Source organism: Stenella coeruleoalba (assembly GCF_951394435.1).
Source record: "Stenella coeruleoalba genome assembly, chromosome: 8".
NCBI lineage: Eukaryota > Metazoa > Chordata > Mammalia > Artiodactyla > Delphinidae > Stenella > Stenella coeruleoalba.
This window is the reverse complement of record NC_137154.1, coordinates 52905038-52924999: the sequence shown is the minus strand read 5'-3', so window position 1 is coordinate 52924999 and position 19962 is coordinate 52905038. Positions and strand designations below refer to the sequence as shown.

The following is a 19962-nucleotide window of genomic DNA, read 5'->3' as shown; positions in this document are numbered from 1 at the left end:
TGCTCAGTAAAAGTTAATCCCCATCTCCCCACACTTGCGCTCACATCCAAGACCCACACAGTGCAGCAGGGTCATCATCTTTCTGAGACTTTTAACAAGGAGGTCCCTTCAGTGGCCTCCAGGTGGCAAGAAAGCTCCACACAGAGCTGTGATGGGCCATCAAGGGCGCCGACGTGGCTGGTCCAGCCCCAGCCCAACCTTGACCTATCCACCTCCACCACCTGCCCTGCCACCCTTCACACCAGCAACCCCACCCCTCACTGTGAGGTGGGAGCACAGACCTCCCACCACCCTCCCGCCTGTGCCCGGATGGAGGCAGGTGGCCTCAGGGCCCCCTTTGTGTCATCTGGGCAGCCCCACACTCAGCCCTGCCTTCCTTCACTGCCCATGCCCACCTGGTGGGGAAGCTGTTGCAGGCTGAGCGTTGGGTCCAGGAGTCCCAGCTTCTAGTCCAGTCTCCCCATCTCTGAACTATACCTGTGTGAGTAGGAAGACTTCCCACCTAACTGGGCTATTGTGGGGACTAAGTTGGACAACGTATACAGACTGAGGTTATGCACCTTTCCTGTTAAAATCTGGCCAGTTCCTCTCCTGCCCTTTCTGTGTGTCATGGAGGAAGAACAACTCTCCAGCTGGCTAGGAGCATTTCCCAGCTCAGCCCTACTGGCTGTGGAGCCTCAGGCAGGTCACTTAACCTCTCGCAGCCTCGGTTATCTCACCTGTAAAATGGGAATAATCCCTACCTAGCCAAGCCGTTAGGAGGCTGGGATAAAATTTATATATATCAAGTGACCAACATGGTGTTCGGCACATAGTAGACGCAAAATACAAAGGAAGGACCAGCTGGTATTATTAAAATCATTTTTCTGATCAAGAAATGCCTACTTACCCTTCAAGGCAGCCTACATGGCACTTCCTCCTGGGAGTCTTCCTTGATCTCCCCATGGCAGTCATGGCGCCCACCCATAGCACCCTTCTGGATTCCCGAAGCCCTGGTGCCCTTCTAACACAGCTCTTTCACTTACTAAAATGTTTTGAGTGCCTTATGTGTGTATGACACTGAATTTGAGTGCAGGACATACAGTGATGAACAAGACATGGGCGCAGTGGTTAAGAATCTGCCTGCCAATTCAGGGGACGTGGGTTCGATCCCTGGTCCGGGAAGATCCCACATGCCGCGGGGCAACTAAGCCCATGTGCCACAATTACTGAGCCTGCGCTCTAGAGCCTGTGACCTACAACTACTGAGCCCACATGCCACAACTACTGAAGCCCGCGCACCTAGAGCCCGTGCTCCGCAACAAGAGAAGCCACCGCATGAGAAGCCCGTGCACTGCAACGAAGAGTAGACCCCGCTCGTCGCAACTAGAGAAAGCCCGCATGCAGCCAAAAATAAATAAATAAAAATTTTTTTTAAAAAGTCATCGTCCCTATTCTCGTGGAGCTTCCATTCTAGTAGTGGGGACAGACCAAATGTGTCAATAGGTGGATAATTTAGGAGCACTGAGTCAGTAAAACAAGAAAACATAGTAAAGAAACTGATGTTGTGGAGGAGCTGCTTATACTGGGTGGTTAGGGAAGGCCCTTGTGGAGTAGATGACATTTAGGCCGAGTCCTGGACGACAAAAAAGCAGGCTTGCAAAGATCTAGAAGAACCACTTGCCAGAAAGAACAGCTAGTGCAAAGGCCCTGAGGCAGGAGAGTAAGTGTAGCATGTCTGGGAACAGAATGATCCAGGGGACTGGAACACGGTGTGTACCGAGCATACTTGTCACTGTCCCTACGTCTCCACTTCTAGATGAAGCCTCCTGAGGGCAGAGATCTAATTTATTGGGTTCACAGCACAGAACAGACCTGGAGTTCTAAACAGTTGTGTTGCATTATGGTAATAATGGGAGTGAATCAGCTGGCCCTTCTGCAGCCCCATTCACATCTTGGAGGACTCCAACTAGGTTGCCCAGCCAGGCAGGGATTCCCTCCTCGGACCAACAACCCCCAGGGCAGAGTTGTTGGCAAACAGAAGCTGGAGAGGTGCCCAGAGAGAGGTAGTGACCTTCCCAAAGTCACACAGCCAGCAAACAGCAGAGATGGGACATGAATCCAGTTTCCTCTGTTCCTCTGCCTCCCTGGCCACTGGTCTTCTGTCCTGTGCATCCCACTTGCCCTCTCCCTCCCTGAGCTGTGATGTCAGGAGCCCCAAGGACCATGAAAAGTAACCAGTGTGAGGACTGTTATCAGGTCCCTCATCTCCTGCTGCAAACCCAGACACAGAGCAAGGTTCCCACAAGCCCCTTCTTCACAAAGTCCTGCCCAGCTGGGCAGCCTGAGCTTGTGCCCTCTGGCCCTGGATGTGGATGAGGTCAGCTTTAAGTGAAAGCCTAGGGGGCTGAAGACTGGGACCCTGGGGCCCTGCACAGCAGGACAGCAGAGTCTGGGCTCCAGGTCCAGCACTGTCACTCCGGCCCTGCAGCCACCATCTCTCCAGGGTAGCCCGAGCCAAAACAATTTCCAATTCAGCACATAGTGGGCCTGCCACATGGTATCATCTGCCAGGATTTCAGGGCCTGACAAGGGCTATTAGTAGCAAACGTGGCTTAACAGAAGGAGCCCTTTTCCCCGGGGAAGAATGAGATGGGAATCTCTGATCCAATCTCCTTCCATGCTCTGACAAAATTTCACTGGAAAATTTTATTGAAAAAAAACAATTGTACAAATAAGATCTTTGTTTGACAGCAACAAAGGCTCATTTCCCCCCTTTCCTCCCCATCTTTGAAAATCTATAAAAGGGAAAAAAAAATGTTCATCCCCATGATGCCTGACTGGAGTCTGCCCAAGAGCTCCCCCTGCCCCCCCATAAGCTATACCCGACCCCCTCACTGGGGTCAGACCCATGGGGGGGCAGGGGCAGGGGGCAGGTACATGTCCCAGGGGCTGCAGCACCTAGTTTTATAGTTGAGGGAAGTCAGAAGATTGGGAGGGAGCCGGGGAGGGGCTGAGGTGGTGGTGGTATCAGGAAGAGGGCCCCCTTTCCATGAGGGCTTGGCTAAATCCCCAACTCGATTCTGTCTCACAGATGAGAAAGCACACAGCTATAAATATGAACACTGACCGAGGCAGCCTGGATCCCAGGGCCGAGAGCAGGGCTCCACGACTACTGCCCAGCTCCCACAGGATGTGGGGTCTCTGGGCTCAGCATCCTGACATCTGGGGGCCTGTGTCCAGGCAGAGTGAATCCTGGCTAGGAAGGTCTGCTCAGACACAGCCAGCCCCCCTGTTTTCCCACCCCCACCCCATGGACCATCCAAGGTCAGTACCTCAGCTCCCCACCCCCATAGCACCCATGTGTCTCAGGAGCCTCCCGCTGCCCCGTGCCATCCCACACCCACCCTGGGGCCCTACAACTCGTCTCGCATCTTGTCACCCTTGGGCCGGACCAGGCGCCCGATGAACAGCAGGGAGCCGCTCTGGGTGTCTCGAACCAGGAAGATGAAGGGGTGGTCGGCGTAGAAGAGCTTGGGGCTGCGCAGCTCCTCACGCCCATAGATGTCCTGGTCGAAGGGGTTGCCGTCTGTGTCCCACTCGAAGGCGGTGGCGTGGAACACACTGGCCAGGTACAGGTCCTTCTTGCCGGACATGCGAGACAGGTCTGCCTTGTTCTTGTCGATGGCCTCAGTCAGACCCAGCCCAGCCAGGTGTTTCTGCAGGACCAGGTGAGTGCCGGTGAGGCCACGGTGGGTAAGGCTCCTAGACCCTCACCCTCCACCCACACCGCCTGCCGTCTCCTCCCGTCTCTTCCCTCAGAGCAGAGATGACCACTCCCTGCCACCTTCTGTGTGCCAGACATGGCGTGGGCACTGCCAAGCACTGCTTTCCTAATTCTCATGAAAACCCTGCAACAGCTTCCAATCACCACGTCACAGATGAGGAAACTAAGGCCCAGGGGGAAAAGGCAGAATCTATGCCTGGCCCCGCCGAGCCACCTTGACCTGTGCTTCTCAGACTGTGGGTGGTGGGTCGCCAGCATCAGTGTGACCCAGGGGCTTACACGAAGCGCACATTCCCTGGCTCCAGCCCAGAGCCACGGAATCACAATCTCTGGGGGTGGGCTGGGAACCTTTTGAACCAACTCTCCAGGTAATTCTTGACACACTCGTTTGAGAAAGACTTATCCTAAGGACAGCTATGACCACATCACTCTGGGGCTTAAAACCTTTCCAGAGTGATATGATATCTGGGATTTGCTTCAAAATAATCTGATGGGTGAGGAATGGGTGTGTATAAATGAATCCTTATTGGTCATGAGCTGACGATGGTTGATGTTGGGTGACGGATACATGAGGGTTCCTGATACTAATCTCTCTTTAATATATCTTTATACATTTCCATAGTAAAAAGTCAAAACGCACACACACACACACACTCTTCTAAGGCTCCGCACCCTGGAAGCCAAGGACAAGCTCTTTCCTGTGACCTGTGCTTGCACTGCAGCCTTAACCCTCAGTATGTCCCACTCCGCTCTCCACTCAACAGCCTCCCTGAAACTGCATCCTCGATGGCATCTCAGTGGCTACCCTGTCTCTGTAGGTCCCTTTAGACTCCACGTCTTCCGGGAAGGCTTCCCTATCCCACAAGACTGGAGCTGCGCCTCTCTGGGCCTCAGCACCCCTGGCCTCCCTCTGGCTATCAGTGTGTGGTCCTGTCTGTCTCTCCCACCTGGCTCAGAGCTCCCTCAATGCAGGGCCCATATTCAGGGCTCTCCCTGGCTCTCAGTGCAGAAGAGGTGGCAGTAAAGGACTGTCGGCTGAGTGAACAGCAGCCTTCAGGGCCCAGGCTTCTGCGGGACAGTGCACTTCCCCAGCATGGCCAAACGGGCACGAGACCTAGGGATCTGAGAGTCAGGGTGTCCTGAGACAGGCATTCTAGGCCCAGCTATTCCAGTCCCCTTGACTTTGCACAAATCACCCTCTTGGAATTTCCCAACTCAATCTATTGCAGGATAGCGGGTAGTGTGTCCAACCAGGGTGCCAGGAAAACACGGGAGAAAGAAGGGGAGTCAGATGACAGCAACTGCAGGAGAAAGGGCTGGGGTAGAGTCGGGACAAGCGCAAGAGGGAGACAGGTGGTTCCTCTGGAAACCCTCAGTGCCGTCTACAGTACAGACCACACAAGTTCCACTAGTCTCCAGTTTGGAGCCTAAGCCCCATCTCATCTCAAGCTTTCTCTCTCCACGCTCTCTCAGCAACAAGTCTGAAACAATTCTGTAGGTGAGAGACCTGCCAAGGAATCATTTCTGGAATCCAAGGAAGGAATGAGATGAACGTTTTCCCTTTCGAGTAGAGGAAAAAATCTTTCTCTCCTGATTGACAAAAAGGCCACCCTGAGTTTTCACCTTGAGAACTAGCTGCAGCTCCACTGCTTACTAGCCAGGGTGACCTTAGCGAGTCACTGCTTCTCTCTGAGCCGCTGCCCACCACCCAGGGTGGTCATGAGGGAGAAATGATGTTGAGCGGGTTTGGTTAAGTTTCCAGCCAAGTGACTCAGAGCTGAAAGCCATTATTAGTCTTATTACTGCATGGGGGACAGTCCTCCAGCTTCAACAGTCTATACACGCATACCCCAGAGATATTGCGGGTTCGGTTCCAGACCACCACAATAAAGTGAATATTGCAATAAAGTGAGTCACACGAATTTTTTGGTTTCCCGGTGCATATAAAAGTTATGTTTACACTATACTGTAGTCTATTAACTCTGCAATAGTATTATGTCTTAAAAAATCAATGTACATACCTTAATTAAAAATACTTTATTGCTAAAAAATGCTAACCATCATCTGAGCCTTCAGGGAGTCGATCTTTTTGCTGGTGGAGGGTTTGAAATATTGCGAGAATTACTGAAATGTGACACAGAGACACGAAGCGAGCAAATGCTGTTGGAAAAGTGGAGCCAATAGACTTGTCTGACGCAGGATTGCCATAGGTTTTCAGTTTGTAAAAGAACGCAGTAAAGCGAAGCACAATAAAATGAGGCATGCCTGCAAAAACGTCTGAGTTATTGACTGTGTGAATTTGGATACGTTATTTCACTTTCCTGAGCCTCACTTTCCTCATCTGTAAGATAAGGTTGATAGTCCTACCTAATAAAGTTGTTTTGAGAATTAAGAGTTTAATACATGCAAAGTGCTTAGGAAGAGTGCCTAGCATACAGCACGTGCTCAATTATATTGGGTTGGCCAAAAAGTTCGTTTGGGTTTTCCGTACGGTGTTACAGAAAATCCTGAACGAACTTTTTGGCCAACCCAATATTTAGCTGTTGATGTTATCACCATCTTCCCAAGGGCAGGGACCATGCCTCCTCCCCCAACACAGCCCAGTACTGCCTGGACAGCCAGAGGGGCTCAGGACAGACCTGCTGAGCTGGTGAATGGTTGCCCCGTGCGCCATGCCCCCCTCCAAGCCCTGCAGGCCCTTGAGTTGGGCCATCCCTCACCTGCAGGTCGTGGGTCACCTCTACCACACCCTTGGGCAGGGAGATGGCAACAGCCTTCTTCTGAATCTTCCCCATCCAGGTCTTCAGCTGCTCTTCGGTCAGCAGCTTCTCAAGGCGCTCAAGGGGCTCCACGTGGTGGGGCATGATGATGATGAGGCTGGAGAGCTTGTGCGCCAGGGGCATCTCCACAATTTGCAGCTTCTCCTTCTCGTCATCATAGTAGTTGTAGAGACCTGGGAGAAGAGCAGAAACGGCGCTGGGAACACTGTGGGGCGGGGGCGGGCCAGGCCCCAAGCACCCTCAAGCCCCCACTTGGCCCCCCCACCCCGCCCTGCAAGGCACCTACCTGTTCGGTGCATCATGGTGACGCCCACGGTATAGGAACGGGTCACCATGAAGCCTCGGTTGTCCACCATCTTGTGGTGGAATCTCTCATCCCAGTGTGCTGTAGTGGGAAGTAGAACACAAGGTCAGAAATAGATGCCCCCATCTTGTCAAGACACTCCCCTCAACTGCATACCCTGGATTTCTCCCTGCTCAAGGCCTTTGTTAAAGTCTTCTGGGCTCAACTGCGGCCCACCTCCCCCCCGAGCACCCAGCCCACAGAGTACATGTTCCCTGGGGGTGTGGGTCTTGGCCCCAGGACATGCTGCCTGAAGATACGGTTCTCTACATTTAGGGCCTACCCGTTTCCACATGACAGGGGGTGCCTTCAGAAGGAGGACCCTCAGCTTCGCTACCACCATGTCCACCTCCGCCCTGACAGCTGTCAGGCATTTGCGCAGCATGCGCTCAGCTAGACTTCCCCCCCCACCTGCTAACTGAGGTCTGTGCCCCGGGCAGGGGATGCCCCAAGACCACCCTTCATTCTTGTCTGCAAGCCCTGTCTCTGTGCCCCCCAAAATGACCCAAAAAACCATGAATACGTGACAGTGGCATGAGCCCTGCCCTATGTCACATACAGACGTGTATTCAAATTCAGTCTCAGTCACCAACTGGCTGCAAGACCTTTCACCCCTATCTTGGTCCCTTCATTTGTAAAAGCGGGGTCACCTCATCCTCACAGCATGCCGTGAGAGGGACAGTGCTATCCATATAGGTACTCAAAAATACACATTAAGCCCAAATCGAATCTTCAATTCAAGATGCACCTGGACCTGAGTCCGGGCTCTCTCCTCCTAGCTGAGCCTCAGTTTCCTTACCTGTGAAATGTAGGTAACACCACCTGCCCCCAAAGTTGCTTTGAGGGTTAGTAATGGTCACAGATGTGGAGCCTTTCTCCAGCTCATTACTGAGATAGAACTGATTACTAAATTTGATTCTAAGACAAGCAACAACACTCTGATGTGATGAAACACGGCAGGAGCACATCTTATGGAGTCCTTCAGTGGGGCTTGCATCTCTGTCCCGTTCCTTTAGACACAACACTACACCTCTCTGAATCTAGTGTCTCGTATGTAACAAGAGTTCAGTAACAGTGCCTCCCTCTGGGTCCACAGGTTGTTAATGAGGACTGAAGGAGCCCCAGCTGTGGTGCTCGGCACGGGAACACTGACCTGATTTGCCAGGGGCGGGGCTCCGGGGAGAGGAGGCCCCGCCCCACCGCGCCCTGCCCCGCCCCTCCGGACTCACGCTTGAAGAACATAGCATTGACCAGCAGCGCGCCGTCGGTGCGCTCCACGTCCTTGGTGACCTCGGGCAGCTTGCCGTCGGTGGTCTGCGCCGCCCACTCGTTGATGGACTGCAGGGCGCTGCGCTTGTCGCGGAAGTTGATCTTGGAGTGCTCGCAATTGTAGTGCTGCTTGCTGCTGCGCACGAAGTCCTCTGCGAAGCTCACCGAGCTGGGCCCATACAGGCGGCTGCCCAGCTTCCACGTCACGTTGCGCGCCGTGCTGTTGCTGAGCGAGCGCAGCAGCTCGCCCAGGCCCGCGTGCACCTCCTCGTCGCGCAGCTGCTCGGCGCTCAGCACCGCCTTGGCCTGTGACGCCGTGGCCGCCTTGCCGCCCAGCGACACTAGCCCCAGGGACGAGGCCACCACCACAGGCGACAGCAGGATGTTCTCCACCGCCTGGTCCTTGGCCATGGCCTGGTACAGGCTGAAGGCCAGGCCGGCGCTGCGCTCAGCAAACGTGGCCGCCTTGGGGCTCAGCTTCTCAGCCGGTCCGGGAGCTGCTGTAGCCGCGGGTTTCTTCACCTCGGCGGCCAGGGCCCTGGCCAGTAGGCAGAAGGTGCTGACGAGCAGAAGGGCACGCATGGCTGGGAGGCGGGGTGTGAGCACCACGGAGGACCTGTGAGGGTGGCAGAGAGAGGGTGGCCCTGAAGCCCTAGTCGTTCCTCGCCAACAACCATCCCTAGCCTCTGGCTGTCACCAAGTCCCCTGGAGATGGGAGCAAGATGGCCCAGAGCTCTAGGGAGCCCGGACCTAACTCCGGGTTGCCCAGATTGGGGGTCTCCGTCTGCCCACTCTCTCAGAGGCCTTCTTTGACTCCCTAGCCAAAGCAGGCAAATCCCCACCTCAGCTCTATTGATTTCTTGCACTGAACTTAACATTTAGACTTATGTTTGTTATGTACTGTTTCCATCCCTAATTAGTCTGTGACCTCCAGGAGGGTAGGAAACCTAGCTAGTCTGGCTTCTGTCTATATCCCCAGTGCCTGGCACACAAGAGGCCTCAGCTGTTCCTTAATGAACAAAAACCAGGGCCACTTGCCCAAACCTGGGGCCTTTAGTTATTAGCTCTGATCTCATACAACCCTGGGGCCCTTTTCCAGTGGGAAAAAAAAAAAGTGGTAGATGGGCTCGGGGTCTGCATGAAACTCAGGGGCCTGGACAAAGGATGTCATGTGGGGTGGAGGTACAGGCCTGCTCCTCCCCGAATGCCTTTCCTCCTGCCCTGGGATGTTAATGAGTCGCCAGTTGGTTCACTCATTAAATGAGAGAGTCCAGATGCTCTGCTCTGCTGCCCCAAGGGTGACCTTGAGTTCGCCTGTGTGCATGTGTGTGTGCTCCCCTCTCTGAGCCTCAGGCGCCATTTTCCAAGTTGTATGGGTCTAGGTCTCCATGCCCAGGCTTCTGTCTCGGCAGGGACTTGCCTGCCCGTCTGACCACAGCCCCTGGAGCGGATGTGAAATCCCCAGGACAAAAGCGGGGGGAGCCGGCGGGTGTGGGGGGGGGAAGGTTTCCTGAGAGGAAGGATACTAAGGGAGAGGGTAAGTCACAGCTCAAAGGAACAATGACACCAACACCCCTTCACCAGAGGCTGGTGGCCAGATGTGTGTTCATTCTCCCAGGAAGCTGGGCCACCTCAGATTCCATTCTTCCCTCCCATCTGACAGTCATCACCACACGTGCCTATCTACTCTGTGGCTTCAAGATTGCCCTCAGGTCCCCTCCTCAAACCACAGCAGTAGCAGTGGCCCCTAGGACAAGCCCCTCTCCCCTCTCTGGGGCCTCCCATCAGGACAGTCTCTCCACATGGACTTATTTCCACACTCCTCCAATCTGAGGTCATTTCCGCTTCTCCAGGCAGCACAAGGGAAGAGGAGGTGACATGGCAAAGGGAAGGTTTGGAAGGAGCCGCGGTGATCCCATGGCTCTGGCAGATTCCATCTCATGGTCCTCAAGAAGACGGAAAACTCAGAATCCTGGTGGACGACCCTCAGGCCTTGAACCTGCCTGGGGAGCACTGGCTTTCTGCGAAGACTCTACTGCTGCAGCCATCCTGTGAACCAAGCCAAGGCCCCCCTCCCTGGGCTGCCACCTCCTTGGAGGTGTGGTGCAGAGGAGAAGCAAAAGGTACATGGGGAGAGGTGGTGGGAGGAGGGAAGGCCACTGAGCCCCACAGCTGCCTGGGGGGAGGTATCAAAGAGATCTGTAGCCTAGAGTATGGATTGCAGAGGTAAGACAGAATTTCACCCTAAAGAACGGATTGGGAAGGGAATATCTCAGGGCCCAGCCTGCCTTCCTCCCAGCCCTAGCTACTTCCCCACCAGGCCTGGAGCCTCAAAGGCAGAGCGGCCATATAATTATTGTACAAAAAAAGACACTTAGGAGTGTAAAATGGGACACTACTAATTATTAGGCCAGGACAACAGGCATATATATGGTCATCCTATTCAAAGGCCGCCTTTAGTCCAGACAGCTAATGCCAGAGCTGGGAGCTCTGCAGAGGCCACCAGCATCCCCTTGAGAGACAGTCTCGGAGTCTAGTTCACAGCCTTGCCACGTGGCAGGCACTGTCTTGACAGCCCCACCCCCAGCCAACCAGAACCTTAAAGGGCTGGGAGGGGCTTTTTAAGAAAGCTCCAAATGACTAGTTTGGGATTCCTCAGGCAGCCACACAGCTGCGCTCCTGCGCCGGGTGACGTGGCAGGCTGGAAACTGAATTATCTGCACCCGCCTGCAGAGGGGGGCTTCCTATTCGGGAAGCGGGAGGCCTGGGTTCAGGTCCCAGGGGGTGCCACAGAGCCTCCCTGGCCCTAGCTTCCAGCCCGCAACGTCACTCTCTGCAGGGAGATGTGCAGCTATGGAGAAGGGCTGCCCTGTTAACCCAGCAGTAGGAACGGAGGAAGGCAAGTCACTGCAAGCAAGCCAGCCTCCCACAGCCCAGCCCCTGTTGCTACAGAGAAATCCTAGCCCTTAGGCTAAGGTTAGAAGATTTATACTCCCATAAAGAAAAATACACGAGCCCAGAACCAAGGGCTGTGCCCACAGCTAGCCAGGCCAAGTTGAGACTGGGTTCCAGATTTTTGTAAGTAGAGGGAAGGGAAGCAGATGCTGGGGGGGGACCACCAGAAGGGCTCTCGAACACTTGAGGAGGGCTAAAGTACCTTGAAACTGCCTCAGGGGGAGGTCAATGCCTGCCTTTTTCATTCTGAAAGAAAACAGAAGAGTGAGGAGGATGGGATAGGGCAGAGCTGGCGTGGTGGTGAGGAGGGGGCCTGGTAGGCCCAGCCCCCATATGGAACCCTGTCTGCACTGCCCCTGGCAGAAGGAACACATAACCAGTCCCAGATCTACAATGACCTTGGAGGTCATTCACTTCACCAAACAGTGGGAGAAACTGAGGCCAGAGAGCGGGCAGGGAGCCACCTCCAGTCCACCAAGGATCAGTGGGGGTCAGGCTTCCTAGCACAGGGCTCCTTCCTCCCAGAAGCACCCACAGAGCCCCTCTGGAGGGCTGGATGTGGTGTCCTGTTACACAGCCCGTGAAAAAACATTTCTGCTGGGAATCCCGGTGACCAGAGACAAAAGGAGGAGACACGGAGGCCTCAGGAAGGGGGGATGGGCAGATGAACTGCCAGAGGACAGTAGGGTGTGGTCCCAGCCAGAGACTTCCAGGGAACCAAAGCCCCCTGATTTTCCTTCGGCCTCCATCCGGCCTCCATCCGGGCCCTGCAGACCAGCGGGACCAGCCGGAAGCCCGGGAAGAGGAGGGGCCAGGCCTTTCTGGTCATGCTGGAAGCGGTTTCATTCTTCTTCCACCACTCCAGCCGTCTCAGGAATGTCCCTAAGCTGGGGGCAGGGAACCCCGGCCTCTTAAGTAGCCTTAACCCTGCAGTTACTCCAGGAACCAGGTGGCGGTGGACAGAATTAGAGTGGGTGACTCAAAGCCTTCTAGGGAGCGCCCCCTTGTCCCTTCTGTGGGAGGATGCACCCCTTTTTTGGAGGGAAGTGGGGGAGACTGGTGCTGGCTGCCGATCAGAAATGGAGCCGCGGTGGGGGACTCCTCCCAAACCATGGGGACCCCAAGAGCCCAGTAAAAGTCAAGGCTATTTCACCTCCTTTTCCTACCACCCTACCTCAGGAGGCTCAGATGCCCCCCCAGCAAGCCTGTGAGGAGGGTGGCCCACTGGCCCTTGGGCCTCAACCCCACAACTGGAGGCACCCAGACATGCAAAGCCAGCCTGGCCTCCCTGTCCCTGCTGGAAGGCATTCCAGACCCATCTTCTCCCTCCTTGATCCTGCAGAGGGACGAGCCTCAGCATCCCGGCTCCCAGCCCCACTGTTTCCTCTCTGCCACCAGCACCCCTGCCCCACACTTCTGCGGAACCCTGCACTTTTTCCGGGCCCTCTGAGTGCCCCGACTCCCCATCCCGGCTCTGATCTCTGCTCTGGCCCTCGGGCTCGCTCCGCCATCACCCCCCAGCCCCGGGTTCTCCATGCCGAACCCTCCAGCTGTCCCCAAAGTGCCAGGGACTCCAGTTTGCGGGCTCTGGAGTGGCCCCTAAACCCTCCCGCGGGCCGCTCTCCCCTCTCATTTTCTTGAGCACCCCCAAAGCTCCCGCCGCTCTCCCCGGCCGCTCCCGCCCCACCCGGGCCGCCCCCGCCCCTCACCTGGCCGGGCTGTGCTGGCGCCGGGACCGCAGTCACAGTGCCGCACTCGAGCCGCGAACGGATTCCACTCTCCGCCGCGCCCCCGCTCTCCAGATCTATATATGGCGTTCCCCCACCCCACCTCCCTCCCGTCCCGAGAAACTTCTGGAAAGTTAGGAAAGCTTCCGGAGGGCGCCCCGGCTCCGCCAAAAAAAGCCAAAGACCTCCCCCAAACCGCCCCGGCTCCCGCCTCTCCCTCTGCGGGCAGTCACCCGGCCCCTGGGTCCTACTGCCCCCCTCATCGGACGGGGTCGCGGCACCCGGGGAGCCCCTGCCTTGAGGCTGGGCGCCTGGGGCCCGCACGACTGCAGAGCGAGCAGGCATCCTTTGATTCAGCTGAGACTCTGCACCCTAGTGGGAGCTCGGAACACTTAGCTGGAGGGGACATGGGTCTCCAGGGTCCAACTCCCCGGAGAGGAGCCCCCTAACACCCCAAGGCTCTTTGCACAAGCCAGCTACCCCTGATTGCACATTCCTTCCAGCACCCCTTTCCCTGCAGCAGCTCTGCCTCCAAGTGGATCCATTCCTTCATTTTTGAGCTGAAACTTAATTGGGTTCCCCTACACAACCCCTCCTCAGTCAGGGCCCCTCTCCTTCCTCTCAGGGGAGGTGGTCAGAGGTTGGGAGGCAGCACCCTTCTCCATGTGCAGTTTATCCTGAACACCTTGGAGCTCAACCTCAGTGGCCAACCCAACAGGAAGAGTGGTCGGGCCAATCCCAGTACCTGACCCTCACCTAGGAAAGTATTGGAGACACCTGGGAAACACCACATGGTCTGCCTGGGCCTGGAGGGGTGCACAGGAAGAAAACCCTGGCTGTCCACTAAGTAATATGCTGTGAGCCTCTAAAGAAGTTACTTTCCTTTCTGGGCCTCAGTTCCTTTGTGAAATGTCATTCCTTGCTTCCTTTCCTTGTCTGTCTCTGTCTGTCTCTGTCTCTCTGTCGTTGGTCATCCCTGCCCCCTCCCTGTCTGGGTCCTCTCCCGCAGGTCTCACTATCAACTCCTCTTGCCCCACCCTTCCCCAGTTGATAGCCTCTTGAGCTCTGAGCTAAGCTGGGGTATTCATTTCCGTTCCAGGTGCAGAAGACACAACCAAGAACAGGACAAAGTCCCTGCCCTTAGGATGAACATTCTGAGGGGGGTATGTCCATCTTAGTAGGGAACTTGAGAAGGTAGAGGATGATTTAGGACATCCCCCTCCCTCCCCCAAATCTTTAATAGGGAAATCATAGATAACCCATGGACCCCAGTATGGAGAGGAAGGGACAGACACTTCACTCACGCACTCATTCATTCAATCAACAAACTGTGCTGAATATCTTCTTTCTTCCAGGTGCATCTCTGGATCTTGGGGAGCAAAGGAAGCCCAGCACCCAAAAGATGACTCATCCAGGTCCCTGGCAGCAGAGGTGAGGGGAGGGCAATTTCTGGCTACCCCAGTGGTGGGAGTGACTAACTTCTCAGTCTGGCTTAGGTTCAAAGTCTGATTACAAGGATTGTGGGAACCCTTAGATCCCAAGAGCTTCAGACTCTTCGAATCAGGGTCAAAGAATCAGAGATCACTTGAACCTTAAGGTAGTCATCACAGAATATGATATCCCCATGAAATCTTCGAATTCATACAAGGAATCTTAGAATGTTTACTCTCAGAGTCAAAGAATCTTAGAATAAAAGTATTGAGGACTCTGGGCTGCAAGGCATCTCAGAGGTCATGGATTCCTGTCTGTAGCCCCTAGCGGAAGTCCTCTCTGCAGTACCCCAAAAAGGCAAGCACCCAGGTTCCTCCAAGAACAGGGAGCTCACCTCCCTCGGAGGCAGACCAGTATCCTTTTCTTAGGACAGGTCTGATTGTTGACAAAATCTCTTAGCCTCAGGGCAGTGTCCATCTCTTTGGTGCAGCTGTCCTGGTTTTCATGTACTTCCCTCTGCCTCATCTGTGTATTGTTTTTAAGAATAAGTCCTTGCTATTCAAGGAAACTGAGAAAATCGCCTGGGTCCCAGGCCCCACTCCACCCTCTACCCCACCCCCAGCTTGGCCCTCAGGTGGTAATTGGCCGGTCAGCTAAGGGTCCATCAAAGCTGGTGTAATGAAAGAGAGGTTTGCCTTGATTTTCAGCAGGTCCAGATGTCAGAATCCCGCAGAGATTTCCTTTCCTCCACACCCTTTCATCTCTTAGCTCTCTGAAGCCTCACCAGAAGTTTAGGGGAAAGCTGAGTGCTACGACCCTCAGTGACGGCCCTGAGGGGGAAGGGTAAACTGAGGCTCACTCTGTTAGATAAACCCAGAATCCTAGAAGGTCAGAGTAGAAAGGACCAATGCCCACCATATACCGATAGGGAAGCTGAGGCCTAGGGAGGGGGCTGGGTCTGGACACTCTCTACCAGACTCACTAGACCGATACTGTAGCTCAGACTGGGTCAGAAGCCTCCTCTATGGCATTGTGCTGCGTTCTCTCCGTGTCATCACCCTGTATGGTCACTGAATGTCATTGGAGATTTTGGATGGGCAGAGATTTCTTCTCACTCTGAGTCCCCAGTACCCAGCACATGGCGTGCCCAGAAAAGGCATACGGTGAGCGTGGCCAGTGAGTGAGTGATGGGAAGTGTCTTCCTGAGTCTACTGGACTCCAAGCACAGCCTCCCTGCAACCTCCCTGAAGAAAGAAAGGCAACGGCTCCTTTAAATTTCCAAGATCAGCAAAAAAAAGTTTGGAGAGCCTTTGCCACATTATTCTTAGCTCTGAGCCCAGCCCAGGCCCTGCTGACTGCAGCCCTTCCCCCACACTCCCAGGCTGCATTTTTTGGAAAAAGCACTGTTTTTGGAGGGAGGAAAGAGTCTGAAATGCAGAGAAACTCTCCAGCATTTCAGGTCTGGATTCCTCCAATGCTTCTGCTCCCAGCAGGAGCGGTTCCTGCCCACCCCCTCCCCCGACAGAGGCTCAGCTGGAAATCCCATGTCCCAAGAGGTGTGGGCAGCAGGAAATAGAAAACCATGGAATCCAACTGCATCACATCGTACAGAGAGGAAAACTGAGGCCCAGAGAGGGGCAGAAACTTGCCCAAGGTCACACAGCAAGTCAGAGGTGGAGCTGGGCCAGAGCCCATGCCCTGGGCCCCAGCCCTCTTTCTCCCACACCATCTTCTAACTGGGCCTTCCAGGTACACAGGCCCAGTTCTGCCAGATATTGCAGAAACGGCTCTCTAGCCCCAGTGGCTAGATTGAGGCAGTCCTCACCCTACAGAATCCTAGGACAAAAACTAACATGTTAAGTGCCCAGCATGTTCATATTACCATATTTAATACTCTCAGGTTAAGTAAGAATGTCTCCATTTTAAACACAAGGAAACTGAGGTTCAGGGAGGCTAAGTTCAAGACCTTACAGCAAATTGCAGTCAGAACTGGGATTTGAACTGTTTGTCTGTGGAAGATGGGGAGTTGGGACAGGGAGAGGACAAGGAAATGACCTTCATGGGGCCCTTTGCTGTGGCCAGGTACCCTAAACAATATCTCACTTTTAATTATTGGACGTTAATTGGAAGGAAGCGTCATCCCTTTCTTCTTTTTTTTTTTTGCGGTACGCGGACCTCTCACTGTTGTGGCCTCTCCCATTGCGGAGCACAGGCTCAGCGGCCACGGCCCACGGGCCCAGCTGCCCCCACGGCACGTGGGATCCTCCCAGACCGGGGCACGAACCCGCATCCCCTGCACCGGCAGGCGGACTCCCAACCACTGCGCCACCAGGGAAGCCCCCCTTTCTTCTTTTAACAGAGGATAAAACTGTGGCCAAGAAAGGCTTGGATAGCCAGCCCATGGTGGGCCTTCTCCCTGGGAAACCAGGGCTGCCACTGGCAGTTTTTCTCTGAGATGCTGTCCAGGAGCCAAGAATGTGCTTGCAGCCCCAAGCATGAGTCAGGGAAATGCAACTTCTGCAATCGCTGATTCTCTCTCGTGGAGTTTGGGGCCTTCTGACCCAAAGGGCTGTCCTGTGAGCTGCCACGTTGGAGGGTGGGAGGCTGGTGAGGGGTGGGCAGACGCATGACTCCTCCCTTCTCCTCCCAGAGCAAGCCCCACCTTCCTACCATCCTCCTGGTGCTGAGGCAACTCCAGGGCCTTCACCCACACGCCTGACACCCTGACAGGACACCCCAGAGACACACGTCCACTGACACATGACACTGCAGACACACATGTCCACCCACCCACTGCGGCCGCTTCATGCAATCCACATACACACATGTCTGCATAACTCTCTAGCAATACAAATGCACCACATGTGGCACACATGCCTAATAGGTACCTGTACACAGGCTCAGGCTCAAGGGGAGGCGGGGAGGACAGCCCGCAGTCGGGATTCCACTCTCTTCACCCCTTATTAGCTGTGAAGCCTTGGGGAAGTCACTTCCCCTCTCTGGCCTTCAGTTTCCAGTTGTAAAATGAGAGGGTGTGACTCCTCCTTGCCACCCGCCTCCCTGCCAGTTGACATTCTCCCCTGCCTTCACCCGCAAAACCTGCAGACATTTCTTGAGCATCTACCATGTGTGGGGAATGAGCCAGGTGCAGAACACAGGGACAGGGCTCCTGACCCCAGCCCAGGGCTCAGTCCATGGCACCAGCTCCAAACCCTTCTATGGCTCCCAACAGCCCCTCGAGAAAGTCCAAGCCCCTTGGTGGCCCTTTGCAGCAAGCCAGTTTGCAAGTGCACGTCCTCGGTGCTCCTGGGCAGAGACTCTCTGCCTTCTTAGGGCCAGAGCAAGGGAGGATGCTCTCAAGAAAGCTCAGCTTTGGGACTGGGAGCTCCCTTCCTTCTGCCAGTTTCCCTCTCCCAGGCCTCCTTTGGCAACTTATGGAAATAGCTCCAGCTGCCTGGAGAGCCCTGGGGTGGTCAGATGGCTTTTAAGTACCACTTGCCTTTTCCCTTCCCCTGTTGCCTCTCTACCCACCCCCTTACCCAGCACCCAGCTCTCCTTTTCTCCCCCAGGGGACGCTGACAGCTGTAATAATAGTGATGGCCAGGTTAGCCGCAGGGCTGCCCTCCTTATCTTAGGGTCTCTGACACTCAGAAAAGGGCCCCTGGGCTCTGACCGCCCCACTCCCAGCCCTAATCCGCTTCAGCCCAGTGCAGCCACCCCAGTGTTACGGGATACAGTAAGCCCTGGCATGGGGGTCAGGAGACCTGGGATCCTGGCCCAGCTCTGCTATGTTTTCACTGGTCTAGCTCCCCACCTCTGTCAAATAGGAATGATGATCTAGAGGATGATGAGAAGCACAGATGAAACAATGGATTGGAGAGCACTTTGAGAACTCTGCATGCACACTGCTCACCTCTCCATCACCTGGTCAAATCCTTCCTAACCTTAAGACGCCACTTCTGACCATTCCTGCTCTGTCCTCTGATCACCATCCTGTCAGTTCCACTCACACCTGGCCTTGCACATACACATGAGGGTAGCAAAGGGCTGGAGTGGGGCCCTTCAGAAGAGGCACAGGCCAAGGGTGGCATCCTGGCAAAGCGAAGAGAATCCAGCCCAGGAGTCAGGAAGGCTGGGTGCCACCATTCAGCGAGTGACCTTGGAAAGTCACTGCACCTCTCTGGGCCTCCGTTTCCTCATCTGTAACGTGGAGAAATGAGGAGGATCTGGAAGGATCTGAGGGATTTCATTTTAAATGGGAAAGTTTAGTTTCGTCCCACTGTTGGCAAGAGAAGAAATGGACACAGCCTTTCTAGAAGGCAGTTCGCACTGGGAGCTTTAAAGATTGTACTGAATATTTCCCTGCAACATTGTTTGTAATTGCAAAACTTGGAAACAACCTAACTGTCCATCAGTAGGGGAGGTGGGAATACCAGGAAGATGGGAAAAGCAAAAAGCAAGGAAGTTCTTTATGTCTTGATATTGATTCGATCTCAGAGCTGAAGTGAAGGAGGGTGTTACTTAGATCTGCACAGACTGTCCCAGCAGGTGGGTAGAAACTGGTAACATTCCTTGCTGGCAGGGGAAGGACTGGATGTGAGAGGGAGAGGGGGAGGAGTGAGACTTATCTTTCATCCCCTATGAATTTGGAGACTATATGAATGCATTACCTATTCACACATTTTTAAATTTTTAAGTTATTTGTTCTTTAAAAAAATTTTTTTTAATGGTTCTGAAGAAACTAGAGGCAGGACAGGAATAAAGACGCAGACATAGAGAATGGACTTGAGGACACGGGGAGGGGGAAGGGTAAGCTGGCATGAAGTGAGAGAGTGACATGGACTTATATATATTACCAAATGTAAAATAGATAGCTGGTGGGAAGCAGCCCCATAGCACAGGGAGATCAGCTCGATGCTTTGTGACCACCTAGAGGGGTGGGAGAGGGAGGGTGGGAGGGAGACGCAAGAGGGAGGGGATATGGGGACATATGTATATGTATAGCTGATTCACTTTGTTATACAGCAGAAACTAACACACCATTGTAAAGCAATTATACTCCAATAAAGATGTTGAAAAAAATAATAATAAAATTAAAAACAATTTTTTTAATTTATTTTTGGCTGTGTGGGGTCTTCGTTGCTGTGCACACGGGTTTTCTCTAGTTGCAGTGAGCGGAGACTACTCTTCATTGCGGTGCACAGGCTTCTCATTGCAATGGCTTCTCTTGTTGCGGAGCACGGGCTCTAGGCGTGCGGGCTTCTGTAGCTGTGGTGCACGGGCTTAGCTGCTCTACGGCATGTGGGATCTTCTCAGACCAGGGCTCGAACCCGTGTCTCCTGCATTGGCGGGTGGATTCTTAACCACTGCGCCACCAGGGAAGCCCCCCAAATATTTTTTTAAAATTTTATTGAAGTATAGTTGATTTACTGTGTCATGTTAGTTTCAGGTGTACAGCACAGTGGTTCAGTGATATATAGATGGATAGATACATATATATATTTATAAATTCTTTTTCGGGTTCTTTTTCCTTACAGGTTATTACAAAATATTGGGTACAGTTCCCTGTGCTATACAGTAGGTCCTTGGTGGTTATCTTTTTTATATAAAGCAGTGTGTATGTGTTAATCCCTACCTCCTAATTTATCCCATGCCCTTTCCCCTTTGGTAACCATAAATTTGTTTTCCATG

General features: G+C 54.0%; 1 protein-coding gene across 2 annotated transcripts; it reads right to left on the bottom strand.

Moving 5' to 3' along the window:
• Positions 1-3331: 3331 nt before the first annotated feature.
• SERPINH1 (serpin family H member 1) lies at positions 3332-12935 on the bottom strand. 2 transcript variants are annotated; one of them, XM_079929261.1, is made up of 6 exons: positions 12823-12903; positions 11316-11359; positions 8119-8774; positions 6833-6931; positions 6487-6719; positions 3332-3698 (listed from the first exon to the last, which is right to left on the bottom strand). In XM_079929261.1, the coding sequence occupies exons 3-6, from the start codon at positions 8738-8740 to the stop codon at positions 3396-3398; spliced, it is 1257 nt and encodes a 418-aa protein (XP_079785387.1). In that variant the 5' UTR covers positions 8741-8774; positions 11316-11359; positions 12823-12903; the 3' UTR covers positions 3332-3395. The 2 variants fall into 2 exon arrangements, with proteins under 2 accessions (XP_079785387.1, XP_079785386.1); XM_079929260.1 differs by lacking the exon at positions 11316-11359 and having other exon boundaries at positions 12823-12935.
• Positions 12936-19962: the final 7027 nt, after the last annotated feature.

Bases quoted from the DNA above. Each gene is read 5' to 3' on its own strand.
- SERPINH1 (XM_079929260.1), bottom strand. From the start codon at position 8,740: ATGCGTGCCCTTCTGCTCGTCAGCACCTTCTGCCTACTGGCCAGGGCC. The intron at 6,720-6,832 runs GTAGGTGCCTTG...CTCTTCTCCCAG, and splicing joins CACCATGATGCACCGAACAG to GTCTCTACAACTACTATGAT. The intron at 3,699-6,486 runs GTGAGGGATGGC...CTGGTCCTGCAG, and splicing joins AGGTGACCCACGACCTGCAG to AAACACCTGGCTGGGCTGGG.